Here is a 17,829-nt window from a genome sequence, read left to right as displayed (position 1 = left end):
ATGCATCACCTCGCATTTGTCTAAATTAAATTCCATCTGCCATTTGTCAGCCCACTGGCCCAATTGATCAAGATCCCGTTGCAATTGGAGATAACTTTCTTCACTGTCCACTATGCCACCAATCTTAGTGTCATCTGCAAACTTACTAACCATGCCTCCTATATTCGCATCCAAATCATTAATATAAATGACAAATAACAGTGGACCCAGCGCAATAGTGTCACAAGTAGGCTTACATTAACACTGCAATGAAGTTACTGTGAAAATCTCCTAGTCGCCACACTCCAGCGCCTGTTTGGATACACTGAGGGAGAATTTAGCATGGCCAATGCACCTAACCAGCACGTCTTTCCAACTGTGGGAGGAAACCGGAGCACCCGGAGGAAACCCACACAGACACGGGAGAATGTGCAGACTCCGCACAGACAGTGACCCATGCTGAGAATTGAACCCGGGTCCCTGGAGCTGTGAGGTAGCAGTGCCAACGGCTGTGCCACTGTGCTGCCCTGAACTGTGCTGCCCTTTCTTCTTGTTAATAAACCTTTTTTTAAAATCCCTAAAGCGTTGCTGTGCTACTTGTTGCTAAGATCAGTATATTTTCTCCTCGTTTTCAGAAAACAATAAAATGGTATTGGCCCGTAAACCACATTTCCCTCTGGGGTTTCGTTTGCTCAACAATTAACATCTGCTGTGGTTGTAGCCTGAGCATCGACTGTACTACACTAAGATGCACTAAATGCACAAAGATGTGATATGTACAGCACGTGGCACACAAAAACATTTTAATAATGTTAAAATATCGTTGAGAATTTAAGATCAAAGCCAAGGGTGTTGTGTATATGTTACGAGTTTCGGTCCTCACACACTTCCACTGTTTCATTTGGTCTTAGTCCCTCTGCCCTGTGCTTTTGCAAATGCAGATCCAAGCAGTGGGTGACCGAGGGGATCAACTGACCTGACTGTCTACCCCCTGCCACGGCTATATTCACAGCCGGGTGTCCTGAAGAGGGAGCAAGTGGTGTCCAAGGGCACCATCGAGGCCATCCGTGCTTGGTGGGCACCGCAGGGACTGAGGTATATTAGCAACATCAGTAATCACATTTTGATTTAATGTTTTAAGTTTCCCTTCTGCTTTGTTTTGTTTTGGTTTGGGCGTTTTGCTTCATTTTGGGGACTGCCCTTCTTGCTTTGTCCCTGAGTTTGGTTAATTTGGTTGGCATCAAAAAATGTCCTTGCCAATGCTGGACACATCTCAACAAGATAACAATGTGATTGCAGTGAGATGTAACTATGGTTACTATGAAACTATGAAGCTGGTTAGGGTCCATTGGCCGTGCTAAATTCTCCCTCAGTGAGTGTACCCGAATGGGCGCCGGAGTGTGGTGATTTTCACAGTAACTTCATTGCAGTGTTAATGTAAGCCTACTTGTGTCTAATAAATAAACTTACTTAACTTACTTATCGTGTGCCTGGCAAAATACTTTTACAGTGGGATTTGATGTTCTGCAGCTGCACCAAAAGTCCAAAGACTTCATTGCAGTGTTAATGTAAGCCTACTTGTGCCATTAATAAATTTTTAAAAATATATCACTTCAGTTCTTACGAATCGTAAATACCTGTTGGATGCCGTAGGTCCATCCTTGTCTGATTCTGTCTTTTGCCCAGACATTGTGGGCATTTTCTGCCAATTTGTCAACCAGAACATCTTGGGCAGTGAGTAGTTTGACACCTGAAAGGTCCAGCGGGGCGGGCTTATAACCGTTCGACATCATGTAACTAAAAGTCAATAAAGATCAGTAGATGTAAAATTACAAGTCAATTCGATGAAACTGTAAAACAATAAATCTGATACAGTGGGACAGAATAAGTAATATTTCACCAATATCTCCAACAGGTGAAAGCTGAATGGCTTTAAGAAATAATCAGATGTTCTGTACAAAATGCAAGCAGATTGGGCGGTGCGGTGGCACAGTGGTTAGCACTGCTCCCTCACAGCGCCAGGGACCCGGGCTCAATTCCAGCCTTGGGTCACTGTCTGTGTGGAGTTTGCACGTTCTCCCCGTGTCTGCGTGGGTTTCCTCCGGGTGCTCCGGTTTCCTCCCACAATCTAAAGATGTGTGAATAAATTGGATTGGCCATGCTAAATTGCCTCCTTAGGCTAGATAGATTAGCCATGGGAAAGATGTGCGGTTACGAGAGGGGGAGAGGGACTGGGTAAGAGACTCTGTCAGAGAGTTGGTGCAGACTTGATGGGTTAAATGGCTCTTCTGCGCTGTAAGGATTCTAAGAATCTCATCGAATCATCGAATCCCTACAGTGCAGAAAGAGGCCATTCAGCCTATCAAGCCTACACCGACCACAATCCCGTCCAGGCCCTATTCCCGTAACCCCACGTATTTACCCTGCTAATCCCCCTGACACTAAGGGGCAATTTAGCATGGCCAATCCACCTAACCCGCACATGGAAACATGATTAACTTTTTTGGCTAAAGGGCTAAGTCCAATAAATCTAGGAGAAGTAGTGACTGTTTGGAATAAAACCTCAGCAACAACATTTTCACGACTGGCGTAAACTTACTTTTTGGGAAGTTTCATTCTTTGCAAATCTTCTTCAGCTTTTGGCTTAATGTGGACAACATGACAGCCGAAAGCTAGCAAGGTCCTGTAAAGATATTTCAACACACCCCTTAAACTCATCAGCAACAGCACGGAATTACAAAGCAAAGCCACAGCAAAATCTTTTAAAGACGGAACGAGGTTCTGGAACTCACTTTAAAGTTTCAAGGGACATTTGTAAATTGTAGTTTCTCTCTTGTTCTGGTAGTTTTTCAAAATTCACCAAACAAGGGTGTTGTCTCTTGTTGTCATCTCGTACCTGAAGAGGAAACGCAGGATGTTAGGCAGTGGTAACGCAATGGGCTGGATTATACGCAGGCCTCACCCTATCTCCAGTACTGCTGGGTTTGGATGCGTGGGCAGGTAAAATCCAAAGGTTCCCACCTCCCTCTGTCCCACTGCAGTTCAATGGGGGATAGAGGAGCCTTTAGGTGGCTTGCCCACTCCTGCACCGAGTGAGACCCTCAGGTAGCCACTTTATGGTTTCTGCCAAACTACCCACAGCAGAGGGAGGACTATGCCGATTGGGACGTTCAACAGCTATACATATGTGGGCTGGTGTTGGGTAAGTTGGAGAGGGGTTCTCCTTTGCAGGCTCCCTGAGTCCATTGGAGGCACTCCTCCCCACAAGAACATCCTGCTGACTTTAATCCTCCCCCAGCCTTTTGGAAACCAGTGTCCTGACTTCGCGCCTCCCACCTCCACTACCCCCCTCCCACTCCACCCCCCCCCCCCCCCCACCCCCCCACTCCCCCCCACCCCTGCCCGTCAACCTGGTCTTGTTGAGATCCCCTTGGTCTAATTGGGCTGCCCAGTATGGTGGCTTGTCGGGGCTCCCAGCTGTGGCCAATGCCCATGACTACCCATCCGCTTGGTGTGGCAGCTCTCTAAGGTAGACCTCCTCCCGAGAGAGGGGCGGAAATCCTGCCTCCAATGCAGCTCCAGGCATCAAATGGCAATGGGGCCACTACTGGGATTCTGAGCGTGCTCCAGCTTGGCTTTTTAGCCTGAGGTTTGGGAACCACAGCATCTTATAGAATAGAATAGAATAGAATAGAATCCTACAGTGCAAAAGGAGGCCATTCGGCCCATCGAGTCTGCACTGACCACAATCCCACCCAGGGTCTATCTCCACAACCCATGCGTTTACCCGAGTTAGCTCCCCTGACACTAAGGGGAAATTTAACATGGCCAATCCATCTAACCTGCACATCTTTGGACTGGGAAGAAACCAGAGCACCCGGAAGAAACCCGTGCAGACATGAGGTGAATTTGCAAACTCCACACAGACAGTGACCCAAGCCGTGAATCGAACTCGGGTCCCTGGCGCTGTGAGGCAGCAGTGCTAACCACCATACTGCCCCCAAATCTTGTCAAGGCAGCCCAACGGGCCATAATTTGATGCAGGAGAGAATGTAATGACATTTAATTGGACTTGCCCTTGCCCATTCAGTCTGGGCAGTATTTTGCATCACAAGTTTCTGCATTACAAGCTGCTAACATCACAGAGAGAAGGAAACAGGGCATAGGGGCCTGAGGGAATAGGGCAAGCAACTGTGTAACTCCCAACCAATCAGATTGAAGAACTGTGAAACAAACAAGGCAAGCCTGAGAGGGGGGTGTAAATTAGAGTGGGTGAATTCAAGATCATATCAGGAAAGGAAGAGAAGTAAAGTGAAGGTGATGATACTGTGCCTTCAAGAACTGTATTTATATCATGTTTCTTGTAAGAGGTATGTTTTGAATTCAGCTCTGTTTTGCAGGGTGCCAATTTGTCTCGGCAAACCTTTAAATTGGTAGCACAAGATAAGTACTCATTTTGGACATGGAGGCTGGAATTTTACTGGCTCGCAGAATGGAATTCTCCGTTGGCCTCGGGCGAGATTTTACGCGCCTCGCCCGAGGAAGATTGTAAAATACCAGCCGGAGTGTTCATTTAAGCATAGTTAATACTTTTGTGTTTACTTGTGTTCCCCCTGGGATTTCAGGGTAGACTTTGATTAGGTTAATTGGGAGGAGCTAAACTTGTAGGAAAAAAATAATGGGCGGGATTTTACGGCTTCACTCAGGTGAGACCGGAAATTCCCACCCGAGGTCAACGGAGATTTCTGTTGTTGGACCCTCACCCGCTCCGATTCTGTGGCAGGCGAGGTGGTAGAGTTCCGGCCAATATTTTCAGATTCATTTTAAAATACAAGCAGTTGCTGCCTGGGCTGTCTGAAAAAAACACTGTCTCTCCGTCACTCTCTCTCCAAAGGATTTCTGAAAGTTTCAAAGCCTGGTAACCTAACTCAAGATGTGGAGATGCCGGCGTTGGACTGGGGTAAACACAGTAAGAAGTTTAACAACACCAGGTTAAAGTCCAACAGGTTTATTTGGTAGCAAAAGCCACACTTTTGCTACCAAATAAACCTGTTGGACTTTAACCTGGTGTTGTTAAACTTCTTACTGAACCTAACTCAAAGCAAGGGTATGCCTATGTTTTGCTAACTAATTTAAAAGAAGGAGTTTAAGCCTATAAGAGGAATATTGCTTGAATTGAAACTCATAGTGATAGGTTAGCAGTTAAGACTGGTATTTTGTCATGTTTAAGTATTGTTCAATTGTTAATGGTTAAGCTAATTCATTTGTTACAGTCAAATTGTGTTGTGAAATGAAACTTGTTTTGATAAAAGCTTCCCAGTTTGTCAGCAGAATTGCATCTGGTTTGAAACACCCTTTCCTTACGTTGATGCCAAAATAGAAACATTGCGGTTTAGTCTGGCTTCACAATATATATTTGGGTTTCTGATCTGGTACCCTAACATGAGTGAAAAACCATTTTTGTTCTTATTTTGGGATTCTTAACCAGTGCCTCTGTTTATTGAAAAGCTTTCAAATTAAACCATCCATGACTAAAATCCAGAGTCTCCATCAGTGGTTTTCCTGTGACCTTGAACCTGTGCTAAGGGGGATGACCACAACTGTATGATCAGGATGGCTCATCAATCAATGTAAGGTGGAGTAGGTCACCAAGGCACCTCCTAGGATGAAGAGTACAGCAGCGTGGTGGCACAGTGGTTAGCACTGCTGCCTCTCAGTGCCAGGCGCCCGGGTTCGAATCCCGGCTTGGGTCACTGTCTGTGTGGAGTCTGCATGTTCTCCCCGTGTCTGCGTGGGTTTCCTCCGGGTGCTCCAGTTTCCTCTCACAGTCCAAAAGACGTGCTGGTTAGGTGCGTTGGCCATGCTAAATTCTCCCTCCGTGTACCCGAACGGGCGCCGGAGTGTGGCGACTAGGAGATTTTCACAGTAACTTCACTACAGTGTTAATGTAAACCTACTTGTGACACTAATAAATAAACAAACTAAATTCAATTTAAAAAATAACAGAATACTGGCGAAGAATTATCGCACCAAGGAGCCATTCCAGGATTGATTGTCTTCATCTGACTGAGGTTTGGAGTTATACACAAGGCCTCAGTGGTAATCAGAACCAGTTTGAGGCTATTTCAGCCCAGGAACTCCCTCAGACTCACCCACCTGATCTGGAGATCATTTCATTTCCCTCATTTTGGTTTGCAGGATAAAGGAGATTATTGATCTTCATAGAATCATAGAATCCCTACAGTGCAGAAGGAGGCCATTCAGCCCATCAAGTCTGCACCGACCACAATCCCACCCAGGCCCTGTAACCCCACATATTTACCCTGCTGATAGCCCCGACACTAGGGTCAATTTACCATGGCCAATCAACCTAACCCGCACATCTTTGGACTGTGGGAGGAAACTGGAGCACCCGGAAGAAACCCACGCAGACACTGGGAGAATGTGCAAACTCCACACAGACAGTGGCCTGAGGCCAGAATTGAACCCAGGTCCCTGGCGCTGTGAGGCAACAGTGCTGACCACTGTGTCACCGTGCCGCCTTCTGGCTTTCAACTCTGCCAGAGGGGCTAATTGAGCCTTTCTTTTTTACTTTCTCAGATACTGAAGAGTTTTCTGTGTATTTCTAACCGATTTAATTCCTTTGACGAAGGCCTTGCGTCAACGCGCATCATCCATTATAGTTGCCTGACCCACTGAGTGCTTCCAGCATTTACAGTTGTGGTTCTGTCCTCTCTCTGCCATTGATCTGTAATGCTATGTACTTGCTGCAGTTACGCTACATGTATTACAGATCATTGTATCATCTCCATGAAATATGAGAAAGATTCATTGAAAACATTTGGTGGAAATGTCTAAAACCAATACGTGACGATAAATTACACTGAAAGAAATGGTTCTGAGTGATATAACTGAAGCCAGCCTGCCGTTCCTGCATCAGTTCAGCCCCTATTTAAAACAGATAACATCATCTAAGTTTCCAAATTGTAACCTTCACCACATATGAGTCATCAGATTCTTTCCACTTTGGTTCTAAATCATCACCGGGCTTCCCACGTGCGGCCACACGGAGTTGGGACAAAGCCCAGGTAAAAAGGAACAGGCAAATGTCCATTCCAATATTAACTCTCAGGTCTCACAGACATTACGGACAGAGCAACTCTTGAGTTTGCTGCAGCACTGAACACCGCGACAGAATGAACTTCAAGTGTCATGTTGCAGCTGCTCTCTGTTCCCATGGCCAAGACATTATTTAATATCCACCTATTTTTAATACAACGTACAGGCAAGTAAACAGGTCATTGTGATAACATAATGTAATCTGACACCATGTGTATTATTTGAGTTGGAGCTACAAGCTGACATCTTGCATTGACTTTAATGAACGAGAATCATAGAATCCCTACAGTGCAGAAGGGAGGCCATTCGGGCCATTGAGTCTGCACTGACTCTCCGCAAGAGTCTCTTATCCAGACCCACCCCCCCCTCCCTGCCTTATACCAGTAATATTTACGCATTTATCATGGCCAATACACCAAACCTAATCTTAGGACACCAAGGGACAATTTAGTGTGGTCAATCCACCTAACGCACATCCTTGGACACTAAGGGACAATTTAGCATGGCCAATTCACCTGACCTGAACATCTTTGGACACCAGGGACAACTTAGTATGGCCAATCCACCTAACTGGGACATCTTTGGACACTAAGGGACAATTTAGCATGGCCAATCCACCTAACCTGCACATCTTTGGACACTAAGGGGAAATGTAGTATGGCCAATCCACCTAACATGGAGATATTTGGACACTAAGGGTCAATTTAGCATGGCCAATCCACCTAACCTGCACATCTTTAGACACTAAGGGACAATTTAGCATGGCCAATCCACCTAACCTGCACATCTTTAGACACTAAGGGACAATTTAGCATGGCCAAGCCCCTTAACCTACACATCTCTGGACACTAAGGAGCAATTTAGCATGGCCAATCCACCTAACTGGGACATCTTTGGACACTAAGGGACAATTTAGCATGGCCAATCCCCCCAACCTATACACATCTTTGGAATGTGGGAGGAAACTGGAGCACCTTGAGGAAGCCCACACAGACAAGGGGAGAAACTCCAGAGAGTCACTGAGGCCGGAATTGACGCCGGGACTCTGGCGTTATGAGGCAGCGGCAGCAGAGCTCACCACCGCACCAACATTTGTATAGGACACACACATGATTTTAAAATTAAGTATTAGACACATTCAAGTAGAAATTGGTCATTTTTTTCCCCGACATGCATTTTGGAAATTTGGGTAGATGCTGCACATCCTGGTTTGATTCTTGCCCTTCCAGCGAGCAACATTCCCTGCCAGAAGAATGGGATCGTTAGGTTATCCCAGCGAGTGACTTTCTCACCTTCCCATATGTCCAGCCGAGCTCAATTTTGTTCATTGCCCAAAGTTCGTGGATGTTTTCAGCCAGTTTATTCTGCACTTTCTCAAGGTGGGAAGGCAAAACAATCTGAATAGACAGGAAGAGGGGACCATTAATTGAAAATACGAAGCATGAACCATCATCACATTTGCCTCTTTCAGAGTGTAACTTAGCCGTGGTCAGATTTGGAGAAATTTATTCTTACTCTTCATTGCATGGGTTCCCAGCACTTCTCAATTGTGACAGAAAATTAAAATGTTGTACAGTATGATCCAAAAAGATTAAAAGCTCATGCCTCGAAAAACTTGCACCTTAATTCGTCATCAGATATAAACATTGAGCACGGAGCTATGATTTGTGGCATGACCACCCATTGGAAATGAGGTAAGTAGGGTAGAAAATGTGTCTACCCATCCCATTTCCGGAATGGTAACCTGGCAACTGGTGGTTCCCATACAGCCCAAACGCTATTTTAATCCTCTATTCAGTCCTCTGCACGTTGCATTGGCCCATGTGATGTTGTGAAGAAACCATATGATCCAGGCAACCAGCCTCCTATCCATTGACTCTGTCTAAACTTCCCACTGCCTCGACAAAGCTGCCAGCATAATGAAGGACCCCACGCACCCCGGACGTTCTCTCTTCCACCTTCTTCCGTCGGGAAAAAGATACAAAAGTCTCAGGTAATGTACCAACTGACTCAAGAACAGCTTCTTCCCTGCTGCTGTCAGACTTTTGAATGGACTTACCTTGCATTAAGTTGACTTTCTCTACAGCCTAACTATGACTGTAACACTACATTCAGCATTGTCTCCTTTCCTTCTCTATGAATGGTATGCTTTGTCTGTATAGTGCGCAAGAAACGATACTTTTGAATGTATGTTAATACATGTGACAATATAAATCAAATCGAATCAGATCAAAACCCCCCCCTCTGTAAAGACGGAGTCCCTATAAAAGGGAAATTGTAGCAATTGCTCTGGAGGCTGCTGATTGATGGGACAGGACCCTGCTGAGCTGCCTGGAGTCCTCGCCTGTTAGCTGCAGGGTTGGCGAGAGACCCATGCTGCCACTTCTGGGAAGACACAAAGGACCATAAACCAATTAAGCAGCGGTGAGGATAGTGGCAGGCCCATGCCCGGAATCAGGACCACCCCCCCCCCCCCCCCCCCCCCCGTCCGAGGTCTTGCCTACCAAGTTCAGCCGGCGCATCAGAGCCCCCGTCCGAGGTCTTGCCTACCAAGTTCAGCCGGCGCATCAGAGGCCCCACAGCCCGTGTGCTCAGGAGCGCCACATGGTAGGGTGTGGCTGCTTTTGGAAGGACAGGCACCGGAGGTGATGCCCTCGTGGTATTATCACTAGGCTATTCCTCCAGAAACTCAGCTAACGTTCTGAGGACCCGGGTTTGAATCCCGCCAAGGCAGATAAAAAAACCTGGAATTAAGAATCTACTGATGACTGTAAAACCATTGTTGATTGTCAGAAATCCCCGTCTGGTTCACTAATGCCCTGTAGGGAAGGAAATCTGCCGCCCTTACCTGGTCTGGCCTACACGTGATTCCAGAGCCACAGCAATGTCAACTGCCCTCTGAAATGGCCTTGCAAGCCACTCAGTTGCTCAAGAAGGCAGCTCACCACCACCTTCTTGGGGGCAACTAGGGATGGGCAATAAATGCTGGCCAGCCAGCAACACCCATGTCCCACGAATTAATAAAAAAAGTCTCAGGAATGTGCAGCGACCCAGGTCACAGGAAGGTGACGTGGGGGAGGGGGTTGAGGAAGAGTTCCGCAGGACGGTGGGAGGAGGGGGGGAGGAGGTGGAGGAGTCACATGGCAGGGGTTACCTCTGCAGGCACCCTCACTCTCTTCCCAACATCCAGTCCCTTGATGAAAGGTACAGAGTGCATTTGATCGAGGGGCCTACGTCTCAGGAGGTGACAAGCTGGCTGCATGGTTTTAGCTGCCACGCAGGCCATATGGCAACAAGCCCACCTGCCACTGGGTTAATACCAGCAGTGACGGAATGAGGCGGGACAGGAAAATTCCACCCTCAGTCATTTATTACTGTACAATTTTCATTTGCAAATTATGCTCATTTCTGAACCACGGCTCAGTCAATTTTTGTTCTGTTCAGTTGCTAAATCACACAAAATTGTAATGAATTTATTCATGACATTTGCATTTCAGGATGTGCGTACCTGGCTGGTATCTACAGGCTTGGGGATGAAGGAGGCCTGGGAAAGATGGCTTGTTGTCCCTAGTAAATCTCGAACACCATCATAATCCCTCTTGTACTCTTTGATTGGCTCCAGTCTCATCTTCTCCTTTGGTAACAGTGCCTCATAGCAAGGTGCATATCCCGGGGGTGGCAAGAACCTAAAATCTCCATGGTGGCCACCAATCAAAAAACGTACTCTTGAAAAAAGAGAGGAAAGTAAAGATGAATCACAAAAAGAATTATGAGGGGCATAGATAGAGTAGACAGGAAGAAGCTATTCTCCTGGGTGGAGGGATCAATGACCAGGGGGCAGAGATTTACGGTAAGGGACAGGAGGTTTAGAGGGGATGTGAGGAAATACTTTTTCACCCAGAGGGAGGTGGGAGTCTAGAACTCACTGCCTGAAAGGATAATGGAGGCAGAGACCCTCATAATATTTAAGAAGTCTCACAACATCAGGTTAAAATCCAATAGGTTTATCTGGAATCACGAGCTTTCGGAGCGCTGCTCCTTCATCATGAAGTAACAGCGCTCCGAAAGCTCATGATTCCAGATAAACCTAACCTGATGTTGTGAGACTTCTTACTATGCCCACCCCAGTCCAACGCTGGCAACTCCACATCATGTCTAAGATTTAAGAAGTATTGAGATGTGCACTTGCAATGCCAAGGCATACAAGGCTATGGACCAAGTGCTGGAGACTGTGATTCAAATAGGTGGCTATTTTTGACCAGCGCAATACGAAGGGCCGAAGACCTCTATGACTCTAAACGTTCCTTCAAAATTGGCAAACCGTATGTGGTTCCCTGCCTTATGTAAAATCAGAAAATCATGTTGGGCCTGTAAGTGATAACACTTAGGAATCAGAGGGCCAAAATTTACCTTCTGCCAACCCTCCATGTGTTAGGTCTGTGGAGTACCACAGCTACACTACATTGCCGTGCATGTAGAACGCCAATTCGTTCATTATGATCTGGGTGTTCCCCCCCAACAACTGGGAACAGGACATGGGCATGAGAGGCCTGTAGGTGCACGTCAGAACACAACATCTTGGACTACTGCCCACTGCTCAGGAAGACCTGAAGCCAGTGCTCGATAGAGGCTAATGATTTACTGATCTTGTCCAGCGTGATGCTGGCTTGCTGATTTAGACCATCTCATGATTCTCAGAACCCTCTAATCTGCAGAGAGTTTGGCACTTGCTTTAAGGCCAGTCTTTTGAGGCACTCCTCCATGCTGCCCTGCTGTAAGGTAAGAGACCCTGGAATTCTCTCTTCCCAGAGCTCATGCCGTGTTTTGTGTAAGTAACAGAGTGGGAACGAGACAGTGGGACAGGGACCTGATCAAGCAGCTTCCCTATTCCCTCTTCAGTTGAGCATTCTCCAGGTGTAATAAAGAAAATAATGTTTCCTCGTTACCGAACCGTTCAAATCTGACTTCCTTTGAAATGGTTGCCCTTTGGTGTTATTTTTGTTTTATATAAAAACCCTTAAAATCTAAGGTACTGCCATCATGTTCCAGCTTTTTCTTAATTGATCAGGTGAATACTTTCCAATTTAGAGAATAATGGAGGAAGGACTGGTCTGGTTCCTACATCTGAACACATTCCTTTTCAATGTATTTGCAATAAGAAGCTGTATACAAGACAATACACCTGCAATTCATCATAGAATCATCATAGAATCCCTCCAGTGCATAAGGAGGCCATTCGGCCCAACGGGTCTGCACCGACCAAAATCCCACCCAGGTCCTATCCCCGTAACTCCATTTATTTACCCTGCTAATCCCCCTGGCACTAAGGGGCAATTTAGCAGGACCAGTCAACCTAATCCGCACATCTTTGGACTGTGGGAGGAAGCCGGAGCACCTGGAGGAAACCCACGCAGACATGGGGAGAACATGCAAACTCCAAACAGAGGCCGGGAATCGAACCCGGATCCCTGGTGCTGTGAGGCGGCAGTGCTAACCACTGTGCCACCGTGCCACCTTCTTCATGCACTTGGTCTCCAAGACATGTAGGAAATAGATATTGTAAATATGGCGGGGATTTTACACTCTCTCCGTACCCAGAAGCATGCTGGGTGATGAAGGGGAGGGGAGGGACTGGGCGTCTGGGGGGTCATGAAATCAAATGGAATAGTGGGCTGTCCATTGCCTTCATGGCCCCACTGAAATTTTACTAGTAACAGGAAAGTAATGGATGTCCCATCAGCCCTTAGGCCAGTTGTGGGCGCCACGAGGAATTTCACAGTAACTTCATTGCAGTGTTAACATCAGCCTTACTTGTGACTAATAAATAAACTTTACTTTAATTGCAGCCCTTCAGTGACCAATGAATGGCCATTGAAGGGTATCTTCCTGGTAATTTACCACTGCCAGATTGGTCTGCCACTAAGCTTTGGGTGCCCCTAACAATCAGAAACTTTCGTGGTCGACAGAGGGCCCTCCACAAGCAGCAAGGGTTCCCCCCCCAACCCCACTGGAAGACTCCCCTATCCTCGCAAGTGACACCTTCCCTCTTCCCTGATTGGTTTCCAACACAACTCACCATCACTCTAGTCCCCCTCAATAACTACTGATCCCCGGCCTGCAGTTCCAGAAATGGCCACCATTCCTGGTGGTGCTGTTGGGACAGAATGGTGGCCAGCTCCTGGAGTTGGAACATCCTCTCTCAGATGGTGCAGAAGCCATGGCTGCAGGCAATTAACCACCTGCACATTTTGGACAACGGCGACATGCGCAGTACTATTAAAATAGGAGGGAACTCTGTGCCCTTTGACATGTTTGTCTTTCACCTCTGACCCCCAGCATGGCAAGTGTGTTAGATGCACGCTGAGTGGTGCAAGCACCAGCCACATCAATGATAATGGGGGAACTCTCCTGATGCTGGTTACCCTGCCCTGGGGTCAGCAGCTGAGGTATCAGGCAGGTGCCCCCTCGGTACACATAATGGAATCGCGTTAGATTTCCCCGGTCATCGTACTTTCAAAATCAAAACCATCCACACCCTGACACGACGGAGAAGATAAACTCACTTGGCACCGGCAGAAAAGCTGACCACAGGGAAGAAGAGGCCATCAGTGTTGAAGCTCTCAAACATCCCTTGCACCGGTTGTCCATTAATGCGGAACGATATACTGGGAACCCCCAAATCCAGGCAACAGCTGATCACGTCATCAGAGTTCAGTATGTGCTGATTGGCTGATGTTACAGCTCGGGCTATTCGACCTTTATTGGAGGAAATTGAACAAGCCAGTATCAAAACATTGATTATGGAACCCCATCATCACCAACATTTGCTGTTTAGGCTTTTCAGATAATTTTACTTCTACAGGATATAGGATGTGCCATTAAGAAATGTATTTGGGTCATGTTTCTTGTGCGGGATTTTTTTAAGCAGTTTTTTATTATCGGTGCCGGTTTGTCTGGATCTGGCAGCCCCTGTTGTTACTGCAGCAGCATAATTGATCTTAATTGTTAAAGTGTTTGTTTTAATCTGGACTGGGTGTTATTTTAATGCTTTTCCCCTGGGTTTTTTCAGAATGGGGCTTGATCAGGTTGATTGACAGGTATGGTCATATGACAGGGCGGGACTAAGCTTACACAGAAAAACCAAGTCAGTTGCTGCTTGGAATCTTTAGAGAGAGGTAGATTTCTCTCTGTCTCTTTCTCTCTCTGGATTTGGGGTCTGCCTGAAACTAGGTTTCTTTCTTTGAAGTTCTGCTGTTTGTGAGTATATCCTTCCCTGGAAAGCACTGTGTGGGAGTCAGAAGGCAGATCACAAATCTAGCATCTAGCAGGTTAAAAGGCCACAAATCTAACATCCATTTGAGCATATCTGATTTTTTGATGCCAATTGGTTTTGAAGTAGGATTTATGTCTATGGGGATGTTGCTTACATTGGAACTGTACAGACAGCTAGCTGTTAAGAATTATATTTTGTCAAGTTTAATTATTTTAATTGGTAAAAGCTTTGCTAATTCTTTTTGTTATATTCTAACTGTGTTCATAAATAAAATTTGTTTTAATAAAAGATTCAGAGTGGGTCAATTGAATCATACCTGGAGTGAAACACCTTATGCTCGCACTGGTGCCAAAACCAAAAAACGTTGGAGTCGAGGCTAACTTCATAATATACCTTGGAGTTTCTGAACTCTCCCCTAACAGGCGCAAGGAATGGAGCGCTCAGTGCTCTGTAGCAATTAATGTTCCAAAACTGTGAGGTTAAAAGTATTGATTACTATTCCCCAGTTGTGTAAAATAACAATTCATGCTTGTTTCAGTTTTTTGCAGCTAACCGGAATAGTTAGACTGAACCTTTGTTTTCAGCAAGTGTACAATACTGATGGGTTTGGATTGATTGTCTGTTTTATATCTCACTCATGCTTCCTTCCCATCAAATTCCTTACCTTTGTTGAATATTTAATTTTCATCCTATGCTGATCCAATTATGCCGAGTTTGAGCTGGCACAAGGGACAAAACTACAACATTCATGCTCCAACACAAAGCAAGACTCTAAAACTTCTAGGGGGGGTGCTCCATTGGCACAAGCGTGGCAGAACAAAAACCCACCTTGGCGCTAAGCTAGAGGTTCCCCTTCTAGGAATGAGGCCATTTGGACGCCCAAGGTGGGGTGCAAGCCCCTGGGAATGGTGTCTCAACGGAGAAAGCCACAAGTTGCCAGCAGGATGTCAGAGCAGTGGCAAGTGTCTCTGATGTTGGTGTTGGTGAGGGTCAGTGGACCTCTTGCAATCTTCTACATCTAATGCAGCAGGCAGGCTTATCATAGATAAGAATCATAAAATCCCTACAGTGCAGAAGGAGGCTATTCAGCCCATTGAGTTTGCACTGACCACAATCCCACCCAGGCCCTATCCCCATAACCCCATGCATTTAACCTAGCTGGACCCCTGACAGTAAGGGGCAATTTAGCATGGCCAATCCACCGAACTCACACATTTTTGGACTGTGGGAGGAAACCAGAGCATCTGAAGGAAACCCACGCTGACACGGGGAGAACATGCAAACTCCACACAGGCAGTGACCCAAGCCGGGAATTGAACCCAGGTCCCTGACGCTGTGAGGCAGCAGTGCTAACCACTGTGCCACCGTGCCACCCCTTCTTGGAGAAGCTTCTCAGTGCCCTTTAGCAATGATTAGTTTGCCCTGCCAAAGGTATGGAGACAGTTTGCAGCCATGAACGGGATCCAGACCACACCTCAGCTGCCATGAGTTCCACTGGGGTCTAAGGAAAGTGGATAGGGTCAGGAAAGCCCAGAACCCTCTCCCCAAAACATGAGCCTTTGATGTTGTGAAATTGGGTGGCAATAATGATACCTTATTCAAATTTACTAAGCCAATCAAAAAGATAATTATGCTTTACCCCAGATTCCAACCCTATCCTGGACAGAGTAAGGGTTTCTGCCCATTCTAACCCAGAGAGTTTGGGAGCCAATGATTTTTATGATGCAATTTCCCGATTAATGTTTCATATAAACTATCTTTCCCAGCCTGGAACTCAATAGTTATCAAAATGTGTACCTGAAAGTTATTAAAGATCTTTCCACTTAGGAAAGAAGAGCAGGTTTGAGTGATTATGTCAAATCTATTAACAAGCCTTCTTCAGACCAGGAGGACTGAGGGGAAGGGAATATTTCTGCTTTTAACGTAGCCGTGGTGTTTTGATGCGGTTACAAACCTGACCACAAGTGAAGTCCATCAAATCCATAGGAATACAGATCATCTCCCACTCCATTACCCCCCCAGCCTTCCCCGCCACCGGGGTAAGGGGCATATCCCTTCGCAGATGCCCAGCCAACCCGCAAGTGAATAGGGTCTGGAGTCAAAAAGTGATTGACCCGATCGACGACCAGCTCATAATACCATTTCTTGTACTGGGCGGATCCTTCACTGGTTCCCAGGAAAATGTTAGGCCTTATGCTGGAAGAGAGAAGAAGAATCATCTCGAATGATTATCAGTATGTGATCTATTTAAAGATCTTTGCGAACTTTACCTTCCATGCATTGCTTTCATCAAAATTACATTTCAATTGGCCATCAATACATCAGCACACACGTTAGGGCAGCACGGTTGCACAGAGCTTAGCTCTGCTGTTTCACAGCGAATTCCAGCCTTGGGTCACTGTCTGTGTGGAGTTTGCCCATTCTCCCCGTGTCTGCATGGGTTTCCTCCGGTTTCCTCCCACACTCCAAAAGATGTGCTGGTTAGGTGGATTGGCCACGCTAAATTACCCTTTAGTGCCGGGGGATTAGCAGGGTAAATACGTAGGAATGCAGGGATAGGGCCTGAGTGGGATTGTTGTCAGTGCAGAGTCGATGGGCTGAATGGCTCCCCTCTACACTGTAGGGATTCTATATTTGTGGAGTATCGCAAGGCTGATTTTAACCATGCCTGTCCAATATGAAGAGGGTGGCTGAGTGGCTAACATTCACTCCTCTGTGCTGTGCCTGCCAAAGAGGCCTTTAAAGGCTATAGTCCAAAAGTGTCCCATTCTAGGGGCCAGTGGCAGATGGGAAGTTTGACTGTGGCCTAGGACGCCTATCCCACTGTAACATAAGTGTCCTACGGTGAGCTGAGGGGAGACAGAGACCTCCCATGGATATAAGTAATTAATATAGATATACAATCTATATTAACTACTTGAATACAGCGATAGAAGATTCTATAGCCAAATTTGCAGATGACACAAAAATAGGCGGGACAATAAGTTGCAAAGAGGAAATAAGAACCTTACAAATGGATATAGGAGATTAGGAGAGTGGGCCAAAATGTGGCAGATGGAGTTTAACGTGGATAAGTGTGAGGTCATGCATTTTGGTCGGAAAAATGGGAAGGCGACTAATTATCTAAATGGGGAGAGACTTTGGGGTGCTCCGGTGCAGAGGGATCTGGGTGTCCTCGTTCATGAGTCACAGAAAACTAGCATGCAGGTACAGCAGATAATAAAGAAAGCGAATGGAATGTTGGCATTTGTAGCTAAAGGAATAGAATATAAAGGTAAGGAAGTATTGCTGCAACTATACAAGGCATTGGTGAGGCCGCACTTGGAGTATTGTGCACGGTTTTGGTCCCCTTATTTGAGGAAAGATGTAGTGGCATTGGAGGCAGTTCAGAGGAGGTTCAGTAGATTGATTCCAGAGATGAGGGGTTTGTCGTATGAAGAGAGATTGAACAGTTTAGG

The 17,829-nt window shown here is 46.2% G+C and overlaps 1 protein-coding gene across 3 annotated transcripts in view; it reads right to left on the bottom strand.

Moving 5' to 3' along the window:
* Positions 1 to 17,829, bottom strand: part of ryr3 (ryanodine receptor 3) — a 371,169-nt gene that overhangs the window by 240,761 nt on the left and 112,579 nt on the right. For all 3 annotated transcript variants that reach the window (XM_078233298.1, XM_078233296.1, XM_078233297.1), the window contains 7 exons: positions 16,326 to 16,567; positions 13,662 to 13,854; positions 10,607 to 10,823; positions 8,391 to 8,495; positions 2,772 to 2,875; positions 2,579 to 2,662; positions 1,617 to 1,776 (listed from right to left, as the gene is read on the bottom strand). In XM_078233298.1, the coding sequence (XP_078089424.1) occupies positions 1,617 to 1,776; positions 2,579 to 2,662; positions 2,772 to 2,875; positions 8,391 to 8,495; positions 10,607 to 10,823; positions 13,662 to 13,854; positions 16,326 to 16,567 (1,105 nt within the window). The remainder of the gene's footprint in view (positions 1 to 1,616; positions 1,777 to 2,578; positions 2,663 to 2,771; positions 2,876 to 8,390; positions 8,496 to 10,606; positions 10,824 to 13,661; positions 13,855 to 16,325; positions 16,568 to 17,829) is intronic.

This window comes from Mustelus asterias, chromosome 18 (genome assembly GCF_964213995.1).
Source record: "Mustelus asterias chromosome 18, sMusAst1.hap1.1, whole genome shotgun sequence".
Classification (NCBI taxonomy): Eukaryota; Metazoa; Chordata; class Chondrichthyes; order Carcharhiniformes; family Triakidae; genus Mustelus; species Mustelus asterias.
This window is presented reverse-complemented; position numbering and strand designations above follow the sequence as displayed.